Source organism: Acartia tonsa, chromosome 5 (assembly GCF_053477335.1).
Source record: "Acartia tonsa isolate MP-2025a chromosome 5, ASM5347733v1, whole genome shotgun sequence".
Taxonomy (NCBI): domain Eukaryota; kingdom Metazoa; phylum Arthropoda; class Copepoda; order Calanoida; family Acartiidae; genus Acartia; species Acartia tonsa.
The window spans coordinates 16,677,926-16,705,191 of NC_137264.1; the positions used below are offsets into that span (position 1 = coordinate 16,677,926).

At 31.5% G+C, this 27,266-nt stretch overlaps 1 protein-coding gene across 1 annotated transcript in view; it reads left to right on the forward strand.

The window, feature by feature from the left end:
- The window catches only part of LOC145318883 (paladin-like), a 54,154-nt gene that overhangs the window by 15,938 nt on the left and 10,950 nt on the right, over positions 1–27,266 (forward strand). The window contains exons 7-12 of the mRNA XM_080160551.1: positions 94–135; positions 611–683; positions 5,203–5,333; positions 7,532–7,592; positions 8,760–8,892; positions 9,198–9,294. Coding sequence (XP_080016677.1) covers positions 94–135; positions 611–683; positions 5,203–5,333; positions 7,532–7,592; positions 8,760–8,892; positions 9,198–9,294 — 537 coding nt within the window. The remainder of the gene's footprint in view (positions 1–93; positions 136–610; positions 684–5,202; positions 5,334–7,531; positions 7,593–8,759; positions 8,893–9,197; positions 9,295–27,266) is intronic.

The following is a 27,266-nucleotide window of genomic DNA, read 5'->3' on the forward strand; positions in this document are numbered from 1 at the left end:
AAAGCAAAGCATGGTGGCTTTTAGTGACTATCAGCCACCATTTATTGCTTCATAAAAGCTGTATTTGACTATTCTAATTTGATAAATATTTAGGAGAGAGCTGACAAGGATGAGGGCAACTTGAAAATTCATAAGGTAATATATTTTAAATAACATTTAATAAAAAGTTTACTATGATTAAGAATTAAGTTTATGAAGAATAACAACTTATGGACAAAAGGTTGTGCAATCAAAGAGCTAAATGTATGACCAAAATCACATTAACTAATAGTCAAGATTATCTAGTGCTCTCCCAAAAAGTGTCTATCGAGCTTAGAACCCCCCACATTCTTATTTCGAAATAAATTAAAAGTAAGTGAGAGGAAAGTATTTTTTCCAAATGCCTAAACCCTGCGGGGGCCATAACCATTTAGGGCTATCCATTACTCAATGTAACCAACCGAAAGTAATTAACAAAAAGCTTAAAAATTATCTTCTCCTATTTTTTAATTCTGTTTCAAGTTAATAGGAGGGGGGGGGGGGGGCTCATCAATTATTTTGAAGGAAAACAGCGAAAATATAAGATAATTTCAAATGAGAACCATAAGTTTACATTCCCATCAATTATTAGGACAGCACCTTCACTGAGAACCCCATGGAGAGAGAGGACGTTGAGGCTACCGTCAAGGCTGAGTCCATCAAAGGTTAGAATCTTTGTCTGCAATGTTCTATTATGTATCTTTCACTTAAAGATTTTAAAGGGATGTTTATGCGTTTAATTAACAATTTTTGAAACATAATATTATTTGAATATATTACTTTATAAAAATCCTTAGCTGATACGCCTCTAGAGTCCTCTATGGACACTTGAAGGGGGGAGGGGGTTCAGTAGTTAGCAAGATCTTTCGGTACACACAGACAGACACACAGAGATCCTTTTATTTATTTTTAGGATGTATTTTGTAGTATTTCTTAACGTACATCTTTGCGTGTTATGGTCGTTTTCGGTCTGGTTTATATACTAAATATGAATAAATCCTATATCCTATTTCTAATAATTTAATTCATTTTATATTTCTTTCTACATAAAAAAAACCCTCTCTTTTAAACAAGATACAAGAACAACGGTGTCTGCATAGCAAAAATACGCATAAAAAATTATATCAACTTGTCAAAAAGTGTAAAAAATAAAGTAAATTGTAATTCAGGTTATTTATATACTTTGTAGATAACTAGCGGCTTCGCCCCTAGCCTCTAGGGGCTTTGCCCAAGAGGAAATTAAAAAAATAAAAATTAAGTACTACTGGTGCTGCCGCCAGTAGTTTTATGTGAACTAACTTCCCCATAAGAAAAAAACATTGTGGAAAAAATAGGTACCTAAGCAAGAAGAAAAAAATTGGGGGGGGGGGAATTTTAATTTTTGGGGGGGTTGGGGGTGTCCCACCCTCCAAGAAAATAGCCTTAAACCGCCATAGGACCAGTAGGTATATTCCCTGAAGAGTAGAATCTAATCGGTTCAGTGGTTACCAAGATCTTAAGAGACAGACGGACAGACAGACAGACACACATCGTTCTACTTTGTAGATAATATAGTTAAACAAATTATATTTGTAACTCTATTGGACAGACAAACAGACTGGCCGAACTAGTAACTGCCCCTCTAAAAAATAAATCTTCGAAAAAAAGATGTATTTTCACGTAAAGGTTAAAAACATGTTATTTTATATGAAAGTACAAATTATGGAGCATTTTTAGGGTGTAAAAAAGAAATAAGGAACAAATATTTATTTTTACATTCCAATTGGTTTTAAGCCTTCCAATTTCTTAAGACTTATAGTTTGGCTTCAAAACCGATTAATATTCGCTGCATTAGTACCGGTTCTGCGAAATATTGAAAAATCATGTATTGTATCGTATTACAGCTAGTTTTCTACGAATATTAAAATAAAAATCATAAAATCAATTCCAGATTTGTTAGCTCAGTCCTTCGGACCATCGGGGCTAATAAAACATGATTTAATTTTAATATCCGCTGAAAGCTGTCTATAATACGATGCGACAAATAACTATTAAAATATTCTTAAATTGATTAAGATTTTATAACTTAACATGTTCATTTAAATATAGCAAATTTATGTTTTTAAAATAAGCCCTTAAAAAAAGTTACCCCTAGTATAGAGTAGCTGTAAATTTCATGGACAGTTATGGTCATTTTTTATATTCCCTAATTATACATTTTTTTTGATATCAGCTGCATATGAAATTTTCAATAAGCTTTCTTAAAATCCAAAATATGCTTTGGTAAGCATTTTACTAAATGAAGGATACGTGTGACGTCATCCTACCTGTTTTACACGAAATAGAATTGAAGTAGAAAAGAAGCAGGACTCGGCAGCCGGGCGTCTTTTACAATTTTAAAAATTAGCTGGAAGTCTAATGCTGATCCAAATAAGGGCAATCCTTCTTTTTAAAGCATACTTCAGATAAATACTTTATTGCTTTGATTTGCCCTTTTATGATTAAAAAATCTTTGAATATTATCATAGTTGTTTATAGTTTTATAGATAGCTTTCCGCGGATATTAAAATAAAAATTATAAGATCAAATAGTTTTATGAATTTTATTTTAGTATCTGTGAAAAATTATTTGTAATACGATGCTAAACATGATTTTTCATAATGGCTGAGAACCGGTTTTAATCCGGCAGTATATAAACGGATTCGAAGCCATCTAAAAAAAATTCTGGGTTTATTAAAAATCTATTAAAACAAGGATGACAACAAACGTAAAGTAGCGAAACTGGCATAATTTTTATTTAATGATATTGTTTTGTTAGGATAATATTTTTAACAAAGATCGATGCTGCTAAATAAATAGATCTGCCCGTACGTTTTCACTTTAAAACGTCACTATGTAAAGTTCTATAAAGAAAATATACTTAAACACCCATAGTTTATTGACTGATTTGAAATATTAATTATTATTGAGAATAATATTATGAGCATATCAAATCATATAATTACAATTAATATATGTATATCTAAATTAAAAATTTTAAAACCTGAATTTATTAAAACTGTACTACAACACAACTTAACTTTCATGATCCTATTTTTTTAATCAAAAATTAGACATTTTACTTATGGACCTAATCTTTCTTGTTCAAACAATAGTTTCTAAGAAAAAGTTCAAAGTAGAATGAAGCATAAAATTTACATTAGAAGGTTTTCAAATATTCTTAAATCTTCAACAAAAAATATTTTGAGGAAAAAATGTTTCTATTCAAAATTTCAAAACAGGATGTTAAAAAGGAAGTCCCGAAAACATATAGGTGACAATTTAAGGAAATTTAAGAAAAAATTAAGAAAATTAAGAGTTTTTTTAAAGATTAATTAAATTAAAAAATGATTGGTACATGATAATTTTTTCCGTTTATTTATTATTTTTGTTTTTTTTAGGGGTGAGCCAAAAAAAGTATTTAACATTTAAAGATCAATATTTTATTGAGTGTCGCTAGCAATCTGGCAACACTGAGCCGAAAATCTTTTAAAGATCAATATTTTTTTTGGCAGTGGCTGTGGCTCACCTCTGGCTCGCCCCGATCTTGCTCACCACTAAAATGATTTAAAGATCCAGCTCAGACTTTTAATTTTGTAAATACATATCTATCTTGAGATTTTAATGCTCTATGACTATCTATTACTATTACTAAAAATCACATTTCTACTATAGCGTTACGGACTGACGGACGAACAGGCAAACAAAGTGTATTATTGAAAATGATAAATAAATGGATAATATTGTTTCTGTATTTTATTTGACAATTTCTAACTAAAGAGTTTTTATCAATAATAATCAATATAGATATTTATTTAATTTCTAAAAGTATTAATCTAATGAAGTTTAGTTTTTAAACTTTACATGATAATTCTAGTAACTATTAAAAGTAATAAATAGTTAAGCCTTAAAATGTAATTATGTCCGTACTTATTTAGCATCCTAATATCAATTAATTTTAAGACAGATTTTCTTCAAGGAAATCTTCAGCAAATTCTTAAAAAAAAATGGGGGAGAAATTTTGGTTTTTTGGGGGGGTTGAGGGTGTCCCATCCCCAAGAAAATAGCTTAAAACCACTACAGGACCTGAAGAGTAGAATCCGATCGGTCCAGTGGTTTCCGAGATCTTAAGGGACAGACGGACAGACAGACGGACGGACAGACAGACATCATTCTACGCGGCTTCGCCCCCTAGACTCTAGGGGCTTTGCCCCGAAAGTTGATTTAAAAAAAAAATTCAGGCGAAATTCGTAATTTCGACATAAATTTTTTAAAATCACCTCTTGGGGCAAAGCCCCTAGAGGCTAGGGGCGAAGCCGCTAGTAACAAATATTTTGTTAAATATAATTTTCGTTAGCTTTCTCTACACATTTTTCCAATAGAAAAGTTTAATGTTATAATCTTTATGACTAAAACAAAAGTGTCTTACAAAAACTAATTTTTATACACTAAAGAAGCTATATGATTGTCTTTAATGTATTTATATGTTCCACAATTTTAAGAAAAGCTTAGTATTGGTCCTAGGCAGGTTATGGTCTATTTGTACTGGGTCGCTGTTAGGTCAACCTCCGGTAAAGACATGATTTTAAATACCCAATTCTGTATTCTAAAAGATACATACATATAATTGACACTTTTAGGCAATGATCTCAAAATTGCTGACCTCAAATCTTTTCTGGATTTTTAGGAAAGCTGACTGAGATCAGAAATGATATTCTCATTTCATTTTATTCATTCAATTTTTATCATAGATATGGCCAATTAGAAAATAGTTAATCTAACAGTATTTATAAAACTTTAAAACATTATTTAAATTTCTAATTACTGTCACTATTTGACAACCCTAAACAGGGATAGAGAATACGAGGATATTATGACAGAGTATTTTTTTGTCGTCAATTAAGGTTGATAATATAATTCTCACATATTGTTCAATACGTTCCTCCATTGTCAGGGGGGGGGTGGGGTAAAGTCATAAAGGGGTAATGTTGTAATAAAATAAAAATTCTACCGCAAATGACCAATGATAGGCCCAACACACAGACTAAATTACAATGGCAGGCAAGTATACATTTTAATTGACCAATAGTATGCCAGCAAGACGCCATTTTTTTATAGGCACTATAAAAAGCCTCGACAGACAGTTTATAAGAATTATCTTTTAAGGTCTTCACTCTGTGTACAGCAGCCTGAAGGAGAATGGATTTCCCGCGCTGCGCCCCGTGCGCGTCCCTGTTGTGGAGGAGAGAGCACCCGCTGAACACTGCTTTGACATCCTTGTTGACTCACTCAAAGAGGTAAAGAAAATGGCCATAGCTAACCAAAATGGCGGCCAATTTTAGATTTTCGTTTACCAATAATATATTATATCTAAAGGATACTTAAACCTAAAAGATCGGGCCTTCAGCTGGACAATAGGTCGGGGTAGGGGTGACAAAAACTCTCATCCTTATAATCTTGACTTCTATTGTAGCTAGAGCTTTTAAATTTTCATTGTAATTTAAATTTTTGATGAAGCTTTTGACCATAAAAAAGTCAGAGACATTATTTGCTTTTCCCCTTCGCTTTATCTTTATACTTTTATCGGGTATGCGGAAATGAAAGCACACCATTTTTATGAATGAGTGATTATTATGAATATAATAATAAAAATTGGCAAACTTTTACAATATGTGTAGATACATAACATACCTATATGCACAAAAGAAAAAGAAACATATTAAAGGTGTCCACGATAAATACTGAAATACATATGTGAGATCTGAATCACTATCTTGTTGTACATTTTTAAAAGCGAAGCTTTTCTATAATTTGGGTCGGTCCGTCCGTACGTCCGTCCGTCCGTAACGGATAGCTTTTTTCGTTAATTTAGGCATGTTAGAATTGTCCTATCGATTTCAAATTTTGCATGGTGATTCTTTTAATAGTTAGGTACGATTTAAAAAGCGTAGCAACTCTATAATCATCACCAAAATGTCCGTACGTCCATTTTAAAGAAGTAGATTTTTTTACTTTTTTAACAACAAATTTTTATGTGATCTAATCATCCGATTGATCTGATTTTTGGTATATTGATTCCTGGGACAACAAAGTATAATGTAATAAGCGAAGCAACTCTATAATCAAGTCCTAAAAATGTAAGTATGTCCATAAACATTATCCTGAATCAAGCAGTTTTTCAACAAATTTACTTACAATTTTGCTTTGATTCTTATACATTTATATTATGATTATTCAGTTCTGACACTATACAAGTTTTATTGTCTGTTTGTCCTACCGTTTCAGTGCTTCGCTTTTATGGATGTTGTCATCCTTGTTACATTGCAAATCACAGTAATTTTTTGTGGGTGGTGGGACGGCTTATAGGTTTAAGGTATTCTGCATATCCTTACTTAATCTACATAATAAATATATATCTTCTTAATCTATATATACATAATACATATGCTTGATGTAAAAAAAATGTCTATAATTTTTCCTTTTTTTTCCCTATCTAATAATACTTATTTCCACAAAATAGGTAATATACGTTAAAACGCCAGTTAAGCACTCAATGACCCAACCTTCTACTTATTTCATTTTTAAAAAAATATAAATATTTGTTTTGCTTCTTTTATTAGGGTAGGTAAAGTAAAGTTAATCTACTATGTTGCCAAGTCTAATCAGAATAATTCCATACAATAATTCTATACAAAAACTAATCAAAAGTAAATTGGCAATTTTGTCATCTTTTCATGAATGGAAAAAATCTGAATGATTGGTGCATCAGTATGCCAAACAATAACTCACTCTGTTCTAAAAATCAATACAAGTTGGGGGTTAAATTTTGTATATTGTTTTATTTTTGATCAATATTTAACTTTGTATAAAATACAACGTGTATAGTGTTCAAACAAGGCAGCTAAAGTTTCTAAAATGTTTAAATAAATGAATATATTAGTACTAGTATTAGTAAAATTAAGGGATTGGATGTCGGATATTAAGAGAAAATTCTGGAGAAAAATTAATCTAATTTATCCAATTTATGTTTTGTTAGCTAATGACAATTTGTTTAATCTACTTACCATAATTTCTTTCGTATGGTATATATATTATATACTCACTACTTATAACAATAATCAGCTTATACCAATAACGAAATTAATTCGGAAAAAAATCATGAAACCTATACGTGTTTTTCAGCTGTCGTTGGGGGGCAACACATCGTAAAATTGACGACCTCTCCATTTGCCCCCCAAATATTATTTTAGATTTTTTTTGCATGTGGGTTATACCTTATACCTGGGTAATAATGGTGCCTAATTTGATCTACACCCTTTTCCCCAAAAAAATTTACAAGCTTCCAAAGACAGAATAAGTACACAAAACTAATTTTTATTTATCAAACAAACTTAACATTATTAGAAATGCTTTGATGCGGTCTGAAAATTTTTAGAACCATTTTATGCCTTTGTTCGAGTACTGGCACTTTTACTTATTCTTTTTTATAATTTAGGAGCCAGCAGCAACTCAATGTGTCTTCTCTTGTCAGATGGGTCGTGGCAGAACCACTCTTGGTAAGTTTACTCTATGATAGTAGCACTGTTGGTCAGTATACTCTATAGTATATCTTCTCTTGGTAAGCTTACTCCATGGTAATACTACTTTTGGTAAGTATACTCTATGATAGATCTACTCTTATTACTCTATGAAAGTACCACTGTTGGTAAGTATACTCTATAGTAGATCTACTCTTAGTAAGTTTACTCTATGGTAGTACACCTGTTGATAAGTATACTCTATAGTAGATCTACTCTTTGTAAATTAATTCTAAGGTCTAACTACTCTTGATAATATTTCTCTATGTAATACAAATATACTCTATAATAGACCTGCTCTTGATAAGTTACTCTATGATTAGCTGTTATTGAGATTCTATGATAAAAATGAACAGAAAAAAAAAATCTTTTACACAATTTAAGGCCCCAAAATGGGAGATGTTACTTTAAATTGAATATAATTTTATAATGAATAATATTTCATAATACATGACTTTCATAAACTGAATATAAGAGATTGCTAACTTTAGTTTAATTACTCTCTAGAGACTCTATGTGCAATTCTCAACAATCCTTATAAAAAGTAAAAGGAGTGTGTCTGTACCGGAGGATCTCGTTTACCGCTGAACTAGTATGGTTTTCCTTTAGAGTGTAGCTTCTCATTGGTCCTGGGAAGGTTTGTAGCAATTTGGGGGGAAGGGTAACACCACCTTCCCAAGATAAATCGCAAAAAAAAATGCAAAAAAAATTTACGTGTTCCTAGAGGCCTCTAGTAGAGTAACAGCTAGCTACAGTAGTTGAATTAGCCATTATTCAATTAATGCTGCTTCTAGGATAGTAGAATTTAGTTTATTGTAAGGCTGTTTAATTTACTCATGCTTTTCCCCTGATAAATTTAAATGCACAGGCTCAGAGAAGCTTTTAACATTATTTTCCTTATTAATTAAACTTAATTTTATACTTTGAGAGGAGAGTGCTTTGTGATAGTTTTAAAAGCGTAGCTTTTACTTATCAAGGATGTAAATTTACCAAACACACAGCTACCTATAAATCAGCAATTCGCAGCCCATTTAATCTATTTATAGACATATCAAGAAATATAAACAGCTGCAGCCGTGAAACCTCAAGAATGCACAGCTATAAAGGCCTGACATAAGAAATGAACTAAATGTAAAATTATTGCAGGTATGATCATTGCCTGCCTGGTCAAGGAGATCCAGATCAGCACTGAGCTCAGGAGGATGGGAGAGATTGGTTTGGTCCCCCAGAACACTGTTGATGACATCATCAAGCAGAAGTTCGAGGCTCCCCTCCCCAGGTATCTATCTCAGGGATAGGATAATGAATAATATGTTAAATTCCCCAAAAATCGTAGCAAAAAAATTAGTATTTTAAAAAAACTTTTAGTTTTCCAAAATGTATGATTTTTGAGTATTTTTTTTCGCGTTGGAATTTTGGGAAAACAATATTTATTCATTCTTTTAATTTCCAAAGTGTAGTTTTATAAATCAATCAATTGATAATTGTAAAAATTAATCAATCAATATTTGAAAAAATCGTGCAATTATCAATTGTATAAATCAATCAATATTGTTAAAATCAATTAGTGAATAAATAATTTAGGACACAAGACGATGATGATCCATTTATCAAGGGAGAGTTTGATGTTATTAAAGAACTGCTGGAGAAGGTTCCTGAAGCCAAGGAGGGAAAGAGAAAGGTTGCTAAACTAATTGTTTTCTAACAAGGATGACAACATCCATAAAAGCGAAGCACTGAAACGGTAGGACAAACGGACATTAACACTTGTATAGTATCTGAACTGAAAAATCGGAACATAAATGTACAAATGTCGAATCAAAATTGTAGGTAAATTTGTTGAAAAACTGCTTAAAAACAGGATAATGTTTATGGACATACTTACATTTTTGGACTTGATTATAGAGTTGCTTCGCTTATAATATTGTTCTTTGTTGTCCCAGGAATCAATATACCAAAAATCAGATCAAACGGATAAATAAAACACTTGAAAATTTGTTGTTAAAAAAAGTAGAAAATCAACATGTTTAAAATGGACGTACGGACATTCTGGTAATGATTATAGAGTTACTACGCTTTCTAAATCGTACCCAACTACTACAGGAATCATCATGCAAAGTTTGAAATCGATAGAACAATTCTAACATGCCTAAATTAACGAATAAAAGCTATCTATCTCGGACGGACGGACGTACGGACGTACGGACGGACGGACTGACCCTTATTATAGAAAAGCTTCGCTTTTAACAATTTTTGTGTAGTTTTGCGTTTTTTCTTAAAATATTTATTAAAACAAGTATGTCAAATATCATGGCTGTTTCTTAGAAGGAATAAGGTAAATCCAACAAACGAAATAAATCTAAAATAATATTTGGGGGCAGATGTAAAAGTTGTCAATTCTATTATATGTTGACCCCCAACGACAGCTGAAAATCACATATAGGTTTCGTGATTTTTTCTAATTAATTTCCTTGTTGTAATAAGCTGGTTTCTTATTCAATTCTTTCCCATCTTGAACTAATTATATATCCAATAATCTCAGATTTACTTAATTTATCTTAATTCTGGAAAAGCTTCGCAACTAATAGTTATTTAATGCATCATTTTATTGGTAGCTTTCCGTGGATACTAAAATGAAAAATTAAAATAGTAAAACCAATTTTGTTAGCCAGAAGGGTCTGAAGGCTCGTGGTAAGGAAATTGGTATTAGTTTTATGATTTTTTTTTATATCATTCCTGGAAAATTGTCTTTAATACGATGTAATACATGATTTTTCAGTACGGATGAGAACCTGTTCTAATCTAGCGGATATTAATCGGTTTCCAAGACATACTGTAAAATATATTATCTGGGATTGTTTTTTGGACTCTTATCAAAGCGAAAACTTTTTGAATTTCGCAGTCATATGAATAGGATAATAGACGAAACGAAACCCTCTCCCAATTATGATAATCAAGTTTGTAAAATATGATTTTAACTCTGTTAATTGTACAAATCAACCATAACCTAACTTTTAACCCACAAGCTGAAAGCGGCAAAACAATTTTATTAACTTTTGAGGATATTATTATTTTCAGTTCAATTGTCTCGTCTCTCTCCCTTCTCTCTCCTCTCTCTCACCTTCCCCCCTCTTTCTCTCTCTCCTCTCTAAGAATCTATTATATTATAAGATTTAACTAGCGGCTTCGCCCCTAGCCTCTAGGGACTTTGCCCCATGAGGTAATTTAAAAGAAAAATTTTTTTTTCATTTTTTTTTTGGGAGGGGGGGGGGGGGTTGGGGGTGTCCCACCCCCCAAGAAAATAGCTTAAAACCACCACAGGACCAATAGGTATATACCCTGAAGAGTAGAATCCGATCGGTTCAGTGGTTACCGAGATCTCAAGGGACATACGGACGGACAGACAGACAGACAGACATCGTTCTACTTTGTATTATAGATAAACCAAATCAATAATTGGCAAAAATAAATGATTGCGAAAATAAATCTGTAAAATCTCGAGTAAAAATAGAAAAAAATCGTGATTTATCTTTAATTTTATAATACCAGATTTTCTCTAGAATAAAAGTATTATTAGATAAATAAGATCAAGGATTTGTTGTGTATAAGATCTCACAAACAGCTGGAGAGATGACTGTTTGTCTGTCTAAAGCAAAATGTTTTCTAAAATGCAGTGATCTAAAGGGATAAGGCAATGGCCGATAAATTGATGTACATCCTCTATGATGATATACAAAAATACCCCTTCTGTAGATGAAGATTGGTAGTTAAAGCTTTGAACACTCAACTTAATGAACAAGTCCCCAAAGTTGTTAAGTTAACAAATAAATAGCCCATTGTCACCCCTCTCTCTGCTAAAATGGGTGGATTTTTTGGGAGCTTTTTTTGTTTTACGTCAATAGAACAAAAAATTGACGAAGTCATTATCTATTTATTTTTAAGCATTTTTTTATTCCATAAATTTTTTTTTTGAATATTTAAAAAAATAAAAAGAAAAAAAAGATGACAATATCCATAAACGCATATCACAGCGTTATAGTTCAGAAACGTAATAATACGTTTATTACAGCATGCTAAATCTTAATGAAAATCGGTATTCTACGTTTCAGGAATCAATCAAATAGTTATAAAAAAATGATTAATTGTGTACAGAATTACCAATATAAAATATTGATTCCAATTGCTGTAATAAGGTTTGGTGTCAAAATTGAAAATTTTTTCAACAAATTCAAAATTGAATCCAGGACATACTAATAATTGTTTGATACTATACCTAATTGTTAAAGGAATATTTAGACAATTTGAAAAGAAAGTATGATTCTAATATGATCATAGATATATATTATGGACTGATGGACATAATCATAAACCCTCTTAGAAGAAGAAGAAATTATGATAGAAGACAATGGTGACAGTTTAGAATTAAGTATAGTTATTTCTCGCATCGTATTAGAAATAGCTTTCCGCGGATATAAAATGTACAATTATAAGATAAATACCAGTTTTTTTATCCCCGAGATGCCGAAGGCATAGGCTAAAAAACTGGTTTTAATATCATGATTGTACATTTTATATTCGTAGAAAACTGGATATAATACGATGCTAGACATAATTTTTTCGTATGGATGAAAACCGGTTCTAATCCATCAGATATCAATCGGTTTCGAATGAATACGAAAAAAAATTTTAAAACAAATTTTCTAAATCTTTTTATTCTCGAGACTAAACGAGATTTTTCGTGACTAAACTGAAAAAATGGTTGTTAGAATTTTATTTACAGATTTATATCCCTAGTAATCTCTGTCTCAGCAATTTACCTTTTTTTGTGCTTATATAAGCATTTTTGTCAGATTTAAGTAGGACGTGCTCACATCGGGAAAGTCCGCACTTTACAACAAAAGTGGCTTACTTAAATCGGACATGTCGGACTAACGAGCCATTTTCGTAGGTTAATTGCTTACTTGAAGAACTATTATTGCCCTATAAACCCCTAAAAAACCCCAAAAATAAGGGTGGCTGATAAGAATCAGCAAAATCGGACGCTTTTGAGGTAAATGTCTTACAGATTAAGATTTTAATCCGGATTATTTTTCCTCAAAATTTAATCCCTTCTCAGCCATTTAGGCTATATTTGTAGTTGATTGCTTACTTAAACAAGCCATTTTTGTGATTAATGTCCTACTTATATCTTCCATTTTTGCTACAAAATCCTTACTTAAACAAGCAATTTTTGTGATTAATGTCCTACTTATATCTTCCATTTTTGCTACAAAATCCTTACTTAAACAAGCCATTTTTGGGGTTGATTGCTTACTTAAATCCTCCATTTTTGCTGCAAAACCCTTACTTAAGTAAGCCATTTTTGGGGTTGATTAATTACTTAAATCATCCATTTTTGTTGCAAAATTCTTACTTAAATAAGCCATTTTTGGGGTTGATTACTTATTTAAGTAAGGATTTTGCAACCAAAATGGATGATTTAAGTAAGTAATCAACCCCAAAAATGGCTTATTTAAGTAAGGTTTTTGCAACCAAAATGGATGATTTAAGTAAGGATTTTGTAGCAAAAATGGATGATTTAAGTAAGTAATCAACCCCAAAAATGGCTTATTTAAGTAAGGATTTTGTAGCAAAAATGGATGATTTAAGTAAGCAATCAACCCCAAAAATGGCTTATTTAAGTAAGGATTTTGCAACCAAAATGGATGATTTAAGTAAGTAATCAACCCCAAAAATGGCTTATTTAAGTAAGGTTTTTGCAACCAAAATGGATGATTTAAGTAAGCAATCAACCCCAAAAAAGGCTTATTTAAGTAAGGATTTTGCAACCAAAATGGATGATTTAAGTAAGCAATCAACCCCAAAAAAGGCTTATTTAAGTAAGGATTTTGCAACCAAAATGGATGATTTAAGTAAGTAATCAACCCCAAAAATGGCTTATTTAAGTAAGGATTTTGTAGCAAAAATGGATGATTTAAGTAAGCAATCAACCCCAAAAATGGCTTATTTAAGTAAGGATTTTGCAACCAAAATGGATGATTTAAGTAAGCCATTTTTGGGGTTGATTGCTTACTTAAATCATCCATTTTTGCTACAAAATCCTTACTTAAATAAGCCATTTTTAGGGTTGATTACTTACTTAAATCATCCATTTTGGTTGCAAAATCCTTACTTAAATAAGCCTTTTTTGGGGTTGATTGCTTACTTAAATCATCCATTTTTGCTACAAAATCCTTACTTAAATAAGCCATTTTTGGGGTTGATTGCTTACTTCAATCATCCATTTTGGTTGCAAAAACCTTACTTAAATAAGCCATTTTTGGGGTTGATTGCTTACTTAAATCATCCATTTTTGTTGCAAAAACCTTACTGAAATAAGCCATTTTTGGGGTTGATTGCTTACTTAAATCATCCATTTTTGTTGCAAAAACCTTACTGAAATAAGCCATTTTTGGGGTTGATTGCTTACTTAAATCATCCATTTTTGTTGCAAAACCTCTGAAATAAGCCATTTTTGGGGTTGATTGCTTACTTAAATCTTCCATTTTTGCTGCAAAATCCTTACTTAAACAAGCCATTTTTGTGATTAATGTCCTACTTATATCTTCCCTTTTTGCAACAAAATCCTTACTTAAACAAGCCATTTTTGTGATTAATGTCCTACTTATATCATCCATTTTTGCTACAAAATTCTTACTTAAACAAGCAATTTTTGTGATTAATTTCTTAATTAAGCTAGAAACTAATGACAAAAAGGGCTTGTAGATATAAGTGTTCTATGACAAAACTGGAGGACATATGTAAGAAATTAATCACAGAACTAGCTAGTAAGGATTGTATAGTAAAGATAGAGGATATTATTAAGAAATGAATCACAAAACTTGCTTGATTAGGTAAAGGTTTTCAATAATAATAATGAAGGAAATAATTAATAAATTAACCAAAAAGATAGCTTGTTTAGTTAAGGGTTTTATAATATAAACAAAGGACATAATTAAAAAATTAACCAAAACATTTGCTTACTTAATTAGAAGCTTGTAGCAAAAGGGGAAAAACTTAGCCAGTAAATAATGATAAAAATTGCTTGTCTCAATAAAGCTTTTTTAGTAAAATTCTAGGATTTTTGCTTTAAAATTAATTAAAACTTGAATTTTAAAAAAATCTTGACTCAATTATGGCTTACTGAATTATAAGACCCCTTATTGCTGTTAAAAAATCAATAAAAAAGCTTTTAAAAGTAAAATTATATTAAATTATATAGTAAAATATTAACAAAATTTAGACTGATGAAAATTAGGTTGAAATTTATACAATTAAATTATATTTCTACTTAAAACTCACTAGTTTTCAGCATAAATCAATCTGATGTTTCTAATTTAATGTTGTGTTATAAAAGGTCCAGCAAAACCACTCCAACAACAGACTGAGACAATCTGCCCTTAAAGTGGTCCTAATGTCCTCTAATGATATTTTTGATTGATTTGCTCAGCTCTGTTCTCCACTGAAAAACTCATAAGAAAAAATCATATATATATAATGAATATGATATGATATACATAAAATACTTCTTAACAAATTTTAGTTAATATTTTTTACATAAATATCAATGAATGATTATGAATTTTTAGAAACAATGAATTCTAGTTAAATATAGAAAATATGACCACAAAATATCCCAATAACTTTTTGCTATTGATAAACTAAATAAATATTTTAAATAGTATTTTTCATTTAGGGTTAGACTTTCATTTTAAAAATTTCAAAAATATAATACAAGTGCAGTGATGTCCAAAGGGGGGGGGGGGTACTGGGGTGATTACCCTCCCAATTGAATTTGGGGTTGCCTGTAGGCACCAAAACATTTTTAGAAATGTTTTTTTATTTTATTCAGGTTATAAAAAATCTTGTTTTGTTTTGAAAAAGTTTTGAAAAAGTGACTAAGGAAAAAGTAACTTAACATGAAAGATTCTTTAAGCAAAATTGAGGTAAAAATAATTTTTTTGTTACTGGCAAAACTTTTTACAAAATTGTAATTAAAAATCTAAGTTATAAGCACTTCTTTACACATATTGAGTGATTAAAGGTTGATGATATTTTAAAAATATTACTTTGGGGTAATAAAAAAAATTACACCCCCAATAACTACCCCATTTTTAAAAGTGTATAGCTTTTCCTTACATTGTTTTTTTTTAAAGCTAATATACTTTTAGGCAAAATTTTTATCTTTAAATTGCATTAACTACATCTTACAGACTTGCCAACTTTTCTCTCAAGCAATTTTCTAGAATTTCAGTTTTTTAAAACTTTAATTTGAACCTGATTTTCTGTTACACAATAACTAATGCATAATACCCTTGATAAATTGGTAATTTTACAGAATCAAAACTTTGAAATGAGAGAAAAAAACAAAAGTCTTATACTACCTATATACTACAGGGTCATTCAAGAGAAATGATTTAAAAAAAAAAACTAAATTAGGCATGGAAAATAAAAAATTATATAAAATGCTTTATAGATTTGGAAAACCCATTCTGGGACATTCATGTTTTAAATATTTAAAAATGATTTTTTTTGACAAATTATGCCTACAAAAACGGTTTTTCTAACAATTGTGTAAAATGCTTTGTATATTTTGAAAACCTATTCTGGGACATAAATGTTTCAAATATTTAAAAATCATTTTTGTGACAAATTATGCCTTCAAAAACGGTTTTTCTAAATGCCTTATTTTTGATGATTTTCTGATTTAAATATAATGGAAAAAATGCTCACATTTTAAAAATTCAAATTGCGCAGCTTGCTTTAATAGTAGAAAAACGTTATGCATACTGTTAGAATTGTCATAAACTTTAGTTTTTGGATATATAAGAGCCATTCATGTGCTATGTATAGTACAGGAGCTACGTGTTAAAATGTTCCAACTTACTTAAAACTTTTCAACCTTTCTCACACTTTTCAATGTAGCTCCTAAACTACAAATACCACAAAAATAGTACTTATATTTTCAAAAACTAGAGTTTATGACAATTCTAACGGTGTGTATAACGTTTTTCTACTATTAATACAAGCTGTGCAATTTGAATTTTAAAAAGGTAAGCATTTTTCCCCAATCTTTAAATCCATACATCTTCAAAAATAAGGCCTTTGCAAAAACCGGTTTATAAGGCATAATTTGTTGTAAACATCATTGTTAAATATTTGAAACATAAATGTCCGAGGATAGGTTTTCCAAATATACAAATCATTTTACACAATTATTTTATTTTCCATGCCTAATTAAGTTTTTAAAAAATCATTTCTCTTGAATGACCCTGTGGAATAACATTTTTTAAAAACTTTTAAAGGATGCCTGCAAGAAATATAACGCTATAACTGCTGAAAGACTGCCACAAGTAGACCCAATATCCCTAAATTTGAAGCCTTCAGCTTCAATAACAAAAAATTTTTTTGGCATTTCAAACTGACATTTTATGTACAATACTCATTGCTCATGTTAGAAATTAAGAAATTAAAGTATGTAACCTAGATTCAAAATTATATTCATATATTCATAAAACAAATTTAGGTTGCCAGTAACTAATTATATATTTTTCCAATAAAAAAACCCCTTTTTATGAAATGAAAATTTTGAAAGATTTCTATTGCTCATAATAGAAATTAAAATATTAAATTATGTGGCATAGACAAAATATTATAACCTTATCGTTTTTCAGTTATTCATAAAATTTTAATATCATGTAGATGCTAAAGTGTTCTCAGAAGAACAGGAAATATCATTTTGATACTATTATTTACAAAAAAAAACTTTGAAAAATGGACTGAAAACACCAAAAATTGGGAAATATGTAAAAAATCAAAAAAGCTACTTGTACTTTCATCTTTAAACACTAAAATTGCTTGGAAATTCCTTGAAAATTTATTTTTAATACTGTAATCTAAAAATTTTTAAATCGGACCATAACACCAAAGATATTTAGAAAATGTAAAAAATAAACAAAAATCTACTATAAAGCAGTCTGATCACCACAGATGTTTTCTTAGAATGACAGGAAATTTTATTTTGTAAATAGAACCAAGAACATTGAAGATATGGGGGAAAATGTGAAAATATAAAAATAGCTGGGGAAAAAATCGGACTGAATGGATGTTTTATAGTTGATTATGCTTCTTAACAAGAAGTTTCAGCAGTCTATCTTTTATAAGAGCCAAGAAAAAAAAATATTCAAGGAAATTCAACTCTAAAATTATGTGTTAAATCATATTTCAGGCACAGGAAATAAGAGAAAACAGAGGTGGAGGGGATCCTTTGTTAAAATTAGAATAGTATATTGTTGCTTTCCTACTTATGCTTGATAAAATTTGTATGGTATAATGTTTCTGTGCTACTTATGCATATACCTGTCCTTGTTAAAATCAGAATAAAATAATGTTGCTGTACTACTAATAGATATAACTGTCCTTGTTAGAATTAAAATAATGTGCTGTGCTACTAATGGATATAACTGTCCTCGTTAGAATTAGATTATTATAATGTTGCTAATTCCCCTTGTTAAAATCAGTAATTTACCAAAAAAATACTTAATCACAAGGGGAGAGATTACTATGGATATTAAGTTATAATACTGCCGCGCTATTTATGAATATACTTAACATTTTTAAAAATCAATATTGTATAATTATGCATACTTGTCCTTGTTAATACCAGCATGATCTCTGGGGCTCGGTGACGCTATTTAATTGCAGTGTAACATGCTTAATCGCCAAGTGTATTTAGTAATGTAACACCTATGTAATAGACAACCAACTCTTTGTTTGCACGACCTTTGTCTAGAAGTCCTAACTGTGCATGGTAATGAGTTGCGCGTTTTAGTCCAAGGCATTTCCCCTACTCTAATTATTAATGTCGAACATCTGAAAAGCATCAGTGCAGTAGGAACCATTTTTAACGTCCTTAGTTTTGACGCAGTGTTGAACCGAGACTTGATCCCATCAATTCCTCGACAATGAGTGGATGCCCTACGTGTTAAGCCATGGTTGCGCGTTAATATCAGTATAGTATAAAGTTTTTTAATAGAATGTTTGTCTTTCTTTAATGAGAACTAATGGCGTGTCATCACTTCCTCCATAATTTATAAAAAAAAAACAAGGATGACAACATACATAAAAGCGAAGCACTGTAACGGTAGGGACAAACGGACATTAACACTTGTATAGTTTCAGAACTGAATAATCCTAATATAAATGTATAAGAGTCAAAGCAAAATTGTAAGTTAATTTGTTAAAAAACTGCTTGATACAGGATAATGTTTATGGACATACTTACATTTTTAGGACTTGATTATAGAGTTGCTTCGTTTATTACATTATACTTTGTTGTCCCAGGAATCAATATACCAAAAATCAGATCAATCCGATGATTAGATCACATAAAAATTTGATGTTAAAAAAGTAAAAAAATCAACATGCTTAAAATGAACGTACGGACATTTTGGTAATGATTATAGAGTTGCTACGCTCTCTAAATCGTACCTAACTGCTAAAGGAATCCCCATGCAAAATTTGAAATCGATAGGACGATTCTAACATGCCTAAATTAACGAAAAAAGCTATCCGTTACGGACGGACGGACGGACGGATGGACGGACGTACGGACGGACCGACCCTAATTATAGAAAAGCTTCGCTTTTAAAAATCAAACCATTAACATCATTACTGCACAAATAAATTTACTAATTAACCTCTCTCTAATATAGATGTTATTGTGTTATTTGGCGAGTATAAGATTGCAAATATGAGAATATGCGGAAGTGAAGACCCAAAAGATTTTTTTTTATAAAGGATATGAAAATGGATGATTTTTGTACAACCTAATCAATTTTTTTTAAGTATCCAAAGTTTACTTCAACAAATGAGAGATAGTGTTTAAATAACGTGGTAAAATCTTCAGTCCAATGCTCCCTCCCTTTACAAAGCTCCTTTAAATTAATTTTTTTACAAACAAACTTGAACATTGATTGGTTGGTTACAAACAGAAGTGTCCAAACTTTTAAACCAATAATTTTATCTGCAGAAGGGTTAATTTGATGACATTAAAATATAATATGGAGGGAGAGGACAATAGCAGATAAACTATGCATATAAAGTGATAAATAAATATAATTGCATCGTATCATAGGCAGCTTTCAGCGGACATGAAAATATAAAAATGAAAAATCTAAGATTAAACCCAGTTTTTTTAGACCCTAGATGCCGAAGGTCCGGCCTATCAAAACTGGTAATAATTTTATGATTCTTATTCAAATATTCGTGAATAATTATATGTAATAAAATGCTATACATAATTTTTCAGTATTATTGAGAACATGTTTTACTTCAGCGGATATTATTCGGTTACGAAGCCATACTGGAAACAACTTGTATTTTAAAAAGGGCTCGGAAGCCGTACAGTAGCCTCGAATACGATTCAAGTTTAAACCTGCTATTGTGACAAAAAATCGAACAGAAGGATGGTGTTTTTAGGAACAGGTTAAGACTTCCAGCTATATATTAAAGTTGTAATATGACGATTTCACTGAGGTTTACACGCGGCTGCCGAGCCCTGATCTTAAGCTGTGAGGGACAGGCATTTAAAGGGATACGATAATAGAGAAAAATTGTATTACATCCCTTATGACAATAAACAAGATTACTCCTTAAAAATAAAACAAATAAGATAAAGTTGTTATAAAACTTCGGGTATCAATGTAATTAACAGCCTAATGTCCCCTTTCTACCTGGCAAAAGATTATTTATCAAATAATAAAAATTTCAAAATTATTACAAGATTTATCCCAGACTTGCTGGACCTGAGGGGACCGAAGGCCCTGGCTAACAAAACTGGAAAAAGGGAGTTATTGTTTGCTCGAATTTTCCGTAGAGGTGTGACTTTAAAAAATTTCTTTTTGCCTTTTTAATTGCTAAATTAGACCAATTAAATACAAACGACGAAGCCCAATCTGTCCCACTTTTGAGCAAGACGATTCCCTTTTCTCCCATCTCTTTTCAAGAGATTTCCCCCCCCCCCCCCCCTTCCCTTTTTCTTTTATATGACGTCATATAAGAATCGTCTTGCTCAAAAGTGGGACAGATTGGGCTTCGTCAATACAAACTTATTAAGACATCATTTTTATTATTTATTTGACCTGCACTTAAGTTTTTGGATTTTAATACTAAGAAATATTATAATATCATCAGTTGAAAAGTTTGTTAACTAATCTACCAATGATTTAGCCGATAACTAAGATAAAGTTGGTTAAATATAATTTCCTGTCCAATAACACCTTCTTCTTTGTAACTGCTCTATGATATGCATCATATAAAAATGTTTTAAGTAATAATGCCTCCCCCCCCCCCCCCTCCCTACTTATATAACCTAACCTAACCCGACCCAAAATTTTCAGGTTCCATTGCTCAAAAAGGTACTTCAAGTGAAAGAACCAATATTTTTGTTTTAAAGCATTGCTTTTATAGATGATTTTTTTCTTTACTTCAAACTTAATTTTCGTTTATAACAAGAATTGTAAGGAATAAGACAATGGACAATAACAAAAAAGTACCCAAACTGACCAATGAGCGTGCGTTTTTCAGGGAGGGATGGTAAATTGGGCTGTTTGTGTAACAAGTCCCGTAAGTTTATAAACTATAGTTTCGAAACGTTTCTAATTCTAATTGTAATCTATTAATTTTTGTTCACTGGGGATGTAAATTAATTTATCGGCCATTGTCATATCCCTTTAGGTTCCTGCGATTATAAAACTTCGATATAAGTACCGAAAGCTTCTGGGCCAACAAATAAGATAACATAATCCTATTATATAAAGCAGTAAGCGTTTTTTGTCTGTCTCGAAGGATCTCGCTAACCGCTGGACCGATATTGTTCTCCTTTACAGTGAAGCTTCTTATAGGTCCTGGGAAGGTTTTAAACTATTTTTGGAGAGGGTGTGGTTCACCCCCCCCACTCCCCCCCCCCCCCCAAAAAAAAAATATGTTTAAAATATTTTGAAACTCAAATTTAAAATGGGATGAAGTCGACTTTACCCCCTCCTACCAGTGCCCTTAGAGGCTTCTAGGGGCGTAGCCGCTAGTTATTAAATATTGTGTGTAACTCACAATCGTGGCTCAACACGTAGCGCATCCGCTCATTGTCTGGGAGGTGATAGGTTTGAATCTCGACCCGACATCGTGTCATGACTTAAGACGTTAAAAGTGGTCCTTACTGCTGATATGTCAAGTGTTAATGAACATTTACAATTGTAGAGTGTCAGAACTAAATTAGCATGATACTGTATAAGGACATAATTAAATTTATGGGACTTCATTAAAGATATGCTTTGCTTATAACATTGTCCCTTGTTGTCATAGGAATCAGTATTCGAAAAATAAGATGATTAAGATCTTTTAACAATTATAGAGTTGCTACGCTTCCTAAATCGTACCTACTTGTTATAATGTAGTGTGTTTTAAATTGATAGGACAATTCTTACATGTCTAAATTAACGAAAAAAGCTAACCAGTACTGACGGACAGACTGACCCTGACTATAAAAAGGTTTTCTTTTAAAAAGTTACAATCCATTTTCCAGTATGGCTTTGAAACCGATTAACTGCTGGATTAAGACCGGTTCTCAGCCGAGAGATAAGACAATGGGCTTATTACAATAGTCCCCAAAGTTTTATAATAACTTTCCTATTCTTTGGCTAAACAACTTTGGGGACTTTTGATTTGAATTTTGATTGGTTGATTTACTAAGGAGAGTGTAACGTTTAAACCACTAATTTTAATATACAATAGGGTAATTTTGTGTTTCATCATTAAGGATCAATTTATCGGCTATACTGAATCATGTTTAGCATCAAATTACAGACATTTTTTCATGAATATTAAAATAAAATCATAAAATTAATACCTTCCAGTTTTGTTTTAATTCCTATATTTTTTACTAGCGGCTACGCCCCTAGAGGCCTCTAGTGGCACTTTAGATGTTTATATTTGTTAAAGTCTCTACATTACTTCTTTATTTTACGATAATTTTCTTTATATTACGTTGAAGTCTCCCATATATTTTTTAAAACTTCGATTTTTTGTCATTTCTCTTGGGAAGGTGGTTGTACCCTCCCCCAAAATAGTTATAAACCTTCCCAGAAACCATGAGAATCTACCCTGATAAGGAGAACTTGATCGGTTCAGCGGTTAGCAAGATACATACACACAGACAGACACACAGACAAACAAACATTCTGTTACTTTAGTGTAAGGATTTTACTTTACACTGAAAGTTGTCTATAATACGATGCAATAATAATGTCAAATCCCGGCCTGGTGATGTAATTTCAATAATCTTATTTGTTTATGATAAGGGTCTGTGCGTCCGTCTGTTCATACACTATGTCGATTTAGAATTGTCCTATCAATTTCAAACTGTAGGTGGTGATTCCTGTGTATTATTTAAGAAGCGTAGCAACTCTATGAACAGGAAGTTTGTACGTCCAATTGAAATATGTTGATTTTTAATTTTTTTTTACATTTTTTTTATGTGATTTTAAACCAGTTTTGTTAGCCCGAGATTCCAAAGGCACGGGTAAAAAAACTGGTTTTAATCTTATGTACATTTTTGTATTCATAGAAAACAGGATATAATGTTTTTTCAGTATGCCCTAGTACCGAAAATATTTTTTCCAGTATGGCTTCAAAACCGATTAAAATCCGCTGAATTAGAACCGGTTCTAATCCATACTAAAAAATTCTATATAGCAACTTATTACAGACAATTTTCCATGAGTATTAAAATAAAAACCATAAAATTAAAATCAGTTTTCTTTGCCAGGTCCTTCGACCATTCAGAGCTAACAAAACTGGTTTTAAACTTTTAAATTTTTTAATTTAATATCCGCAGAAAGCTAACTTTAATACGATGCTATAAATAATTCTAATTTTTAAATTCATATACTGTTTTTAAAAGCGAAGCTTTTCTATAATTAGGGTCGGTCCGTCCGTCCGTAACGGATAGCTTTTTTCATTAATTTAGGCATGTTAGAATTGTCCTATCGATTTCAAACTTTTTTATGGTGATTCCTGTAGAAGTTAGGTACGAGTTAGAAAGCGTAGCAACTCTATAATCATTACCAGAATGTCCGTACGTCCATTTTAAACATGTTGATTTTTTTTTACATTTTTAACAACAAATTTGTATGTGTCCTAATTATCCGATTGGTCTGAATTTTTGTATACTGATTCCTGGGACAACAAAGTGCAATATTATAAGCGAAGCAACTCTATAATCAAGTTCTAAAAATGTAAGTATGTCCATAAATATTATCCTGTATCAAGCAGTTTTTCAACAAATTTACTTACAATTTCGCTTTGACTCTTATACATTTACATTCTGATTATTCAGTTCTGACATTATACAAGTGTTAATGTCCGTTTGTCCTACCGTTTCAGAGCTTCGCTTTTATGGATGTTGTCATCCTTGTTAATAAGTAACTATGTAACTAAGTAAGTGAGGATACCACCACCCTCCTGAGAGAAATCGCCCCAAACTCCCCCCCCCCAAAAAAAAAAAAAAATACAACCACAAAATGACTAATAGTTTCGAAATTGCTAGAGTTTTGAGTAAACGAGTGAGGTAAAGATGTAATAAAACTTTTGGTACCAGTGTAATTTACAGACCAATGACACATCCCTTCTTTATTTACTCATAAACATACATCAAAACGTGATATTAACAAACATTGTTCTTTTTCTTCTATTATCTAAGTGTAATCCAAATATTTCTAGAGAAAACCTAGCACCTTTCTTATATTTGTTAAGTTAAAACAAGTAAATGTAAATAACAAAATACTTAGCTCAAAAAATGTGAAAAGGTTTTTGTCATGTAACGGACGCACTACTATATCTTATGTATTTCATTTATACTGAAATAAAGTAAATGCTCAAATGACGTAAAAAAAATTATATAATAATCTTTTAGATTTTTCATACAACATTTGCTGTAAATTAAAGAGTTGTTCCTTATATACAAAAAATGTTTCCTTTCAGCATTACAATAGTTTGCAAAGCAAATATCAAATGTTATGTAGTATATAATTGCCAGAATAAAACTAAATATTTGATTTTGACGGATTTTTTAGCATTTACCATATTTCAGTAATATGTATATGAATATGATCATTTTAAAATAAAGAAAACAGAGTCTAACCTTGTAATATGAATGCCAAGCATAGTTTCCTTTCAATAAATATTGGCTTGGTTTAATTTGATGCGTAGTTTAATTTTAACTTTACAATTTTCTACAATTCAAATATTCTTTAAAGTATCATTTAATAGTTGAAATTGTTGAAAAAGGTACAGTTAATATGAAATAGAATTCACTTGAGAATGTTTTTTATTTATCAAAACACCATCACTATAAATAAAAAGTACATTGCACAATGCACATACACATAACAATAACATGTTTCTCCCTCGCTAGCCTTGAATGTACTGACGCGTAGTCTGGTCAGCCTAGTCAACCCTCGCGCTCACACCACACACAAACACGCACACACTCACGCACACACACACACTAACACAGTCACACTTAAACACCGATTCCTGGAGTCGGTCGTCACTTTAAAAATCCGAAAATAGAAATGACGCAAAATTATGCAAATTTTATAAGTCAATTTCCAGTATGGCCTCAGAACCAATTTAGATTCCCTGGATTGGAACCAGTTCTCAACAATACTGAAAAATCATGTATAGCATTATATTTTAGAAAATTTTTGCGAATTTTATAATCAAAATCATAAAATTAATACCTACCAGTTTTGTTAGCCCAGGGCTTAAAGAAGCTGTCTATAATACTATTCGAAATAACTATTATCCATATCCATTTATATAAAGTAGAAAGGTTTTTTTAAGATTTCAAAACCTTATTGTTGATATATAAAGTAGGGTTGGGCCGGATACCAGATATCCGGCTGATTTCAAATGCCGGATATCCGGCCAACGCCATATATCCGGCAAATATCCGGTTATCCGGCCAAATTACCGGATATCCGGCCGGATAACCGGCCAAATTACTACATATTAAAGTATCAAAAAAGGATATAGTCCCTTTCGTGGCAACGCACCTTAAGGGGCGATTCGTTGTATTTTTAAAATTCCTTTTAATAGGTTATTTTAGGTTAGGTTAGGTTATATTTGGTTAGGTGATTGCCCCGCAGGGTTAGGCAATTGGCCCTGCAAGGTTAGAGTCCCCCGCGAGGGGCTAAAAAAAGGAGGAAAGCTACTGTGAAAATACGAATAATCGCTCCTTAAGGGGCGTTGCCACGAAAGGGACTATACCCGCAAAAAAATTTCTTCATAAACTGGTGTTTTATATTATACTAGCGGCTGCGTCCCTAGTATCTAGGGATATTAGAAGGGACATGAAAGTGAAGAAAAATAACTTAAAACTTTACAACGACTTTTTTTTATAAAAATTAAACAGCCTAAAACCACCCTGGGACCTATAAGAAGCTTCACACTAAAGGAGAACCATATCGGTTCAGCAGTTAGCAAGATCCTTCGCTATAGACAAAAAAAGCTTACTGCTTTATATAATACTAGCGGCTTCGCCCCTAGCCTCTAGGGGCTTACCCCAAGAGGTTTGATCAACCTAATTTTTCATATTTTAGATTTAAAAAGAGAAAGTAAAAAAAAAATGTTTGGGTATAGTCCTTTCCACGACATCCCTCCATAAGGAGCGATTCTTCGTATTTTCACAGTAGCTTTTCTCCTATTTCTAGCCCCTGCGGGAGACTCTAACCCTGCGGCGCCAATTACCTAACCCTGTGGGGCAATCACATAACACAAAATAACCTAACCTAGCCTAAAATAACCTATAAAAAGCCATTTTAAAATTACGAAGAATCACTCCTTGTGGAGGGATGTCGTGGAAAGGACTATACCCAATTTTTTTTTTTTTGGGGGGGGGGTTCATTTTTTTGGGGGGTTGGGGGTGTCCAACCCCCCCCAAAAATAGCTTAAAACCATCACAGGACCAGTAGGTATATTCCCTGAAGAGTAGAGCCCAATCGGTTCAGTGGTTACTGAGATCTTAAGCTTCAGACGGACAGACAGACATCGTTCTACTTTGTATTATAGATGATAAAATTAAGGTTAAATCTTAAAAATCAAGTAACTATAAAATGATCCTTCTTCTTAGCAAATAAATCTAATTAACTATTAATACCCTCAATCTGTAATATCAACCCCTAACGGTTGGAGGATGGGCAGGGAGGTGGCGTTGAATGCCTGCCCCCCTCCCCTCTGTTTTTTTCTATCCCATTTTCTGTGTATAAAAGGTATAGGGCTATAACTGAGATATTTTCGAAATTTGGATATGACACATAACTGAGAGTTGAAATTTTTTTAATACCTCCTTCCTGGCGGGCAAATCTGGTAAAGTCATTCAGGTAAAAAGTAAAAATATTTTTTTACTTAAACAAAGCATTTCATGTTATCTAATACTAAAATATCCCATAGTCGTACATCCTCATATATAATATAAGTATTCAAGTCGATTTCAGGTTCCTCCAGGTCTCCAGAAATCTTTAAACGGTTCCTGTGACCGCAATTTATTACTTGAAG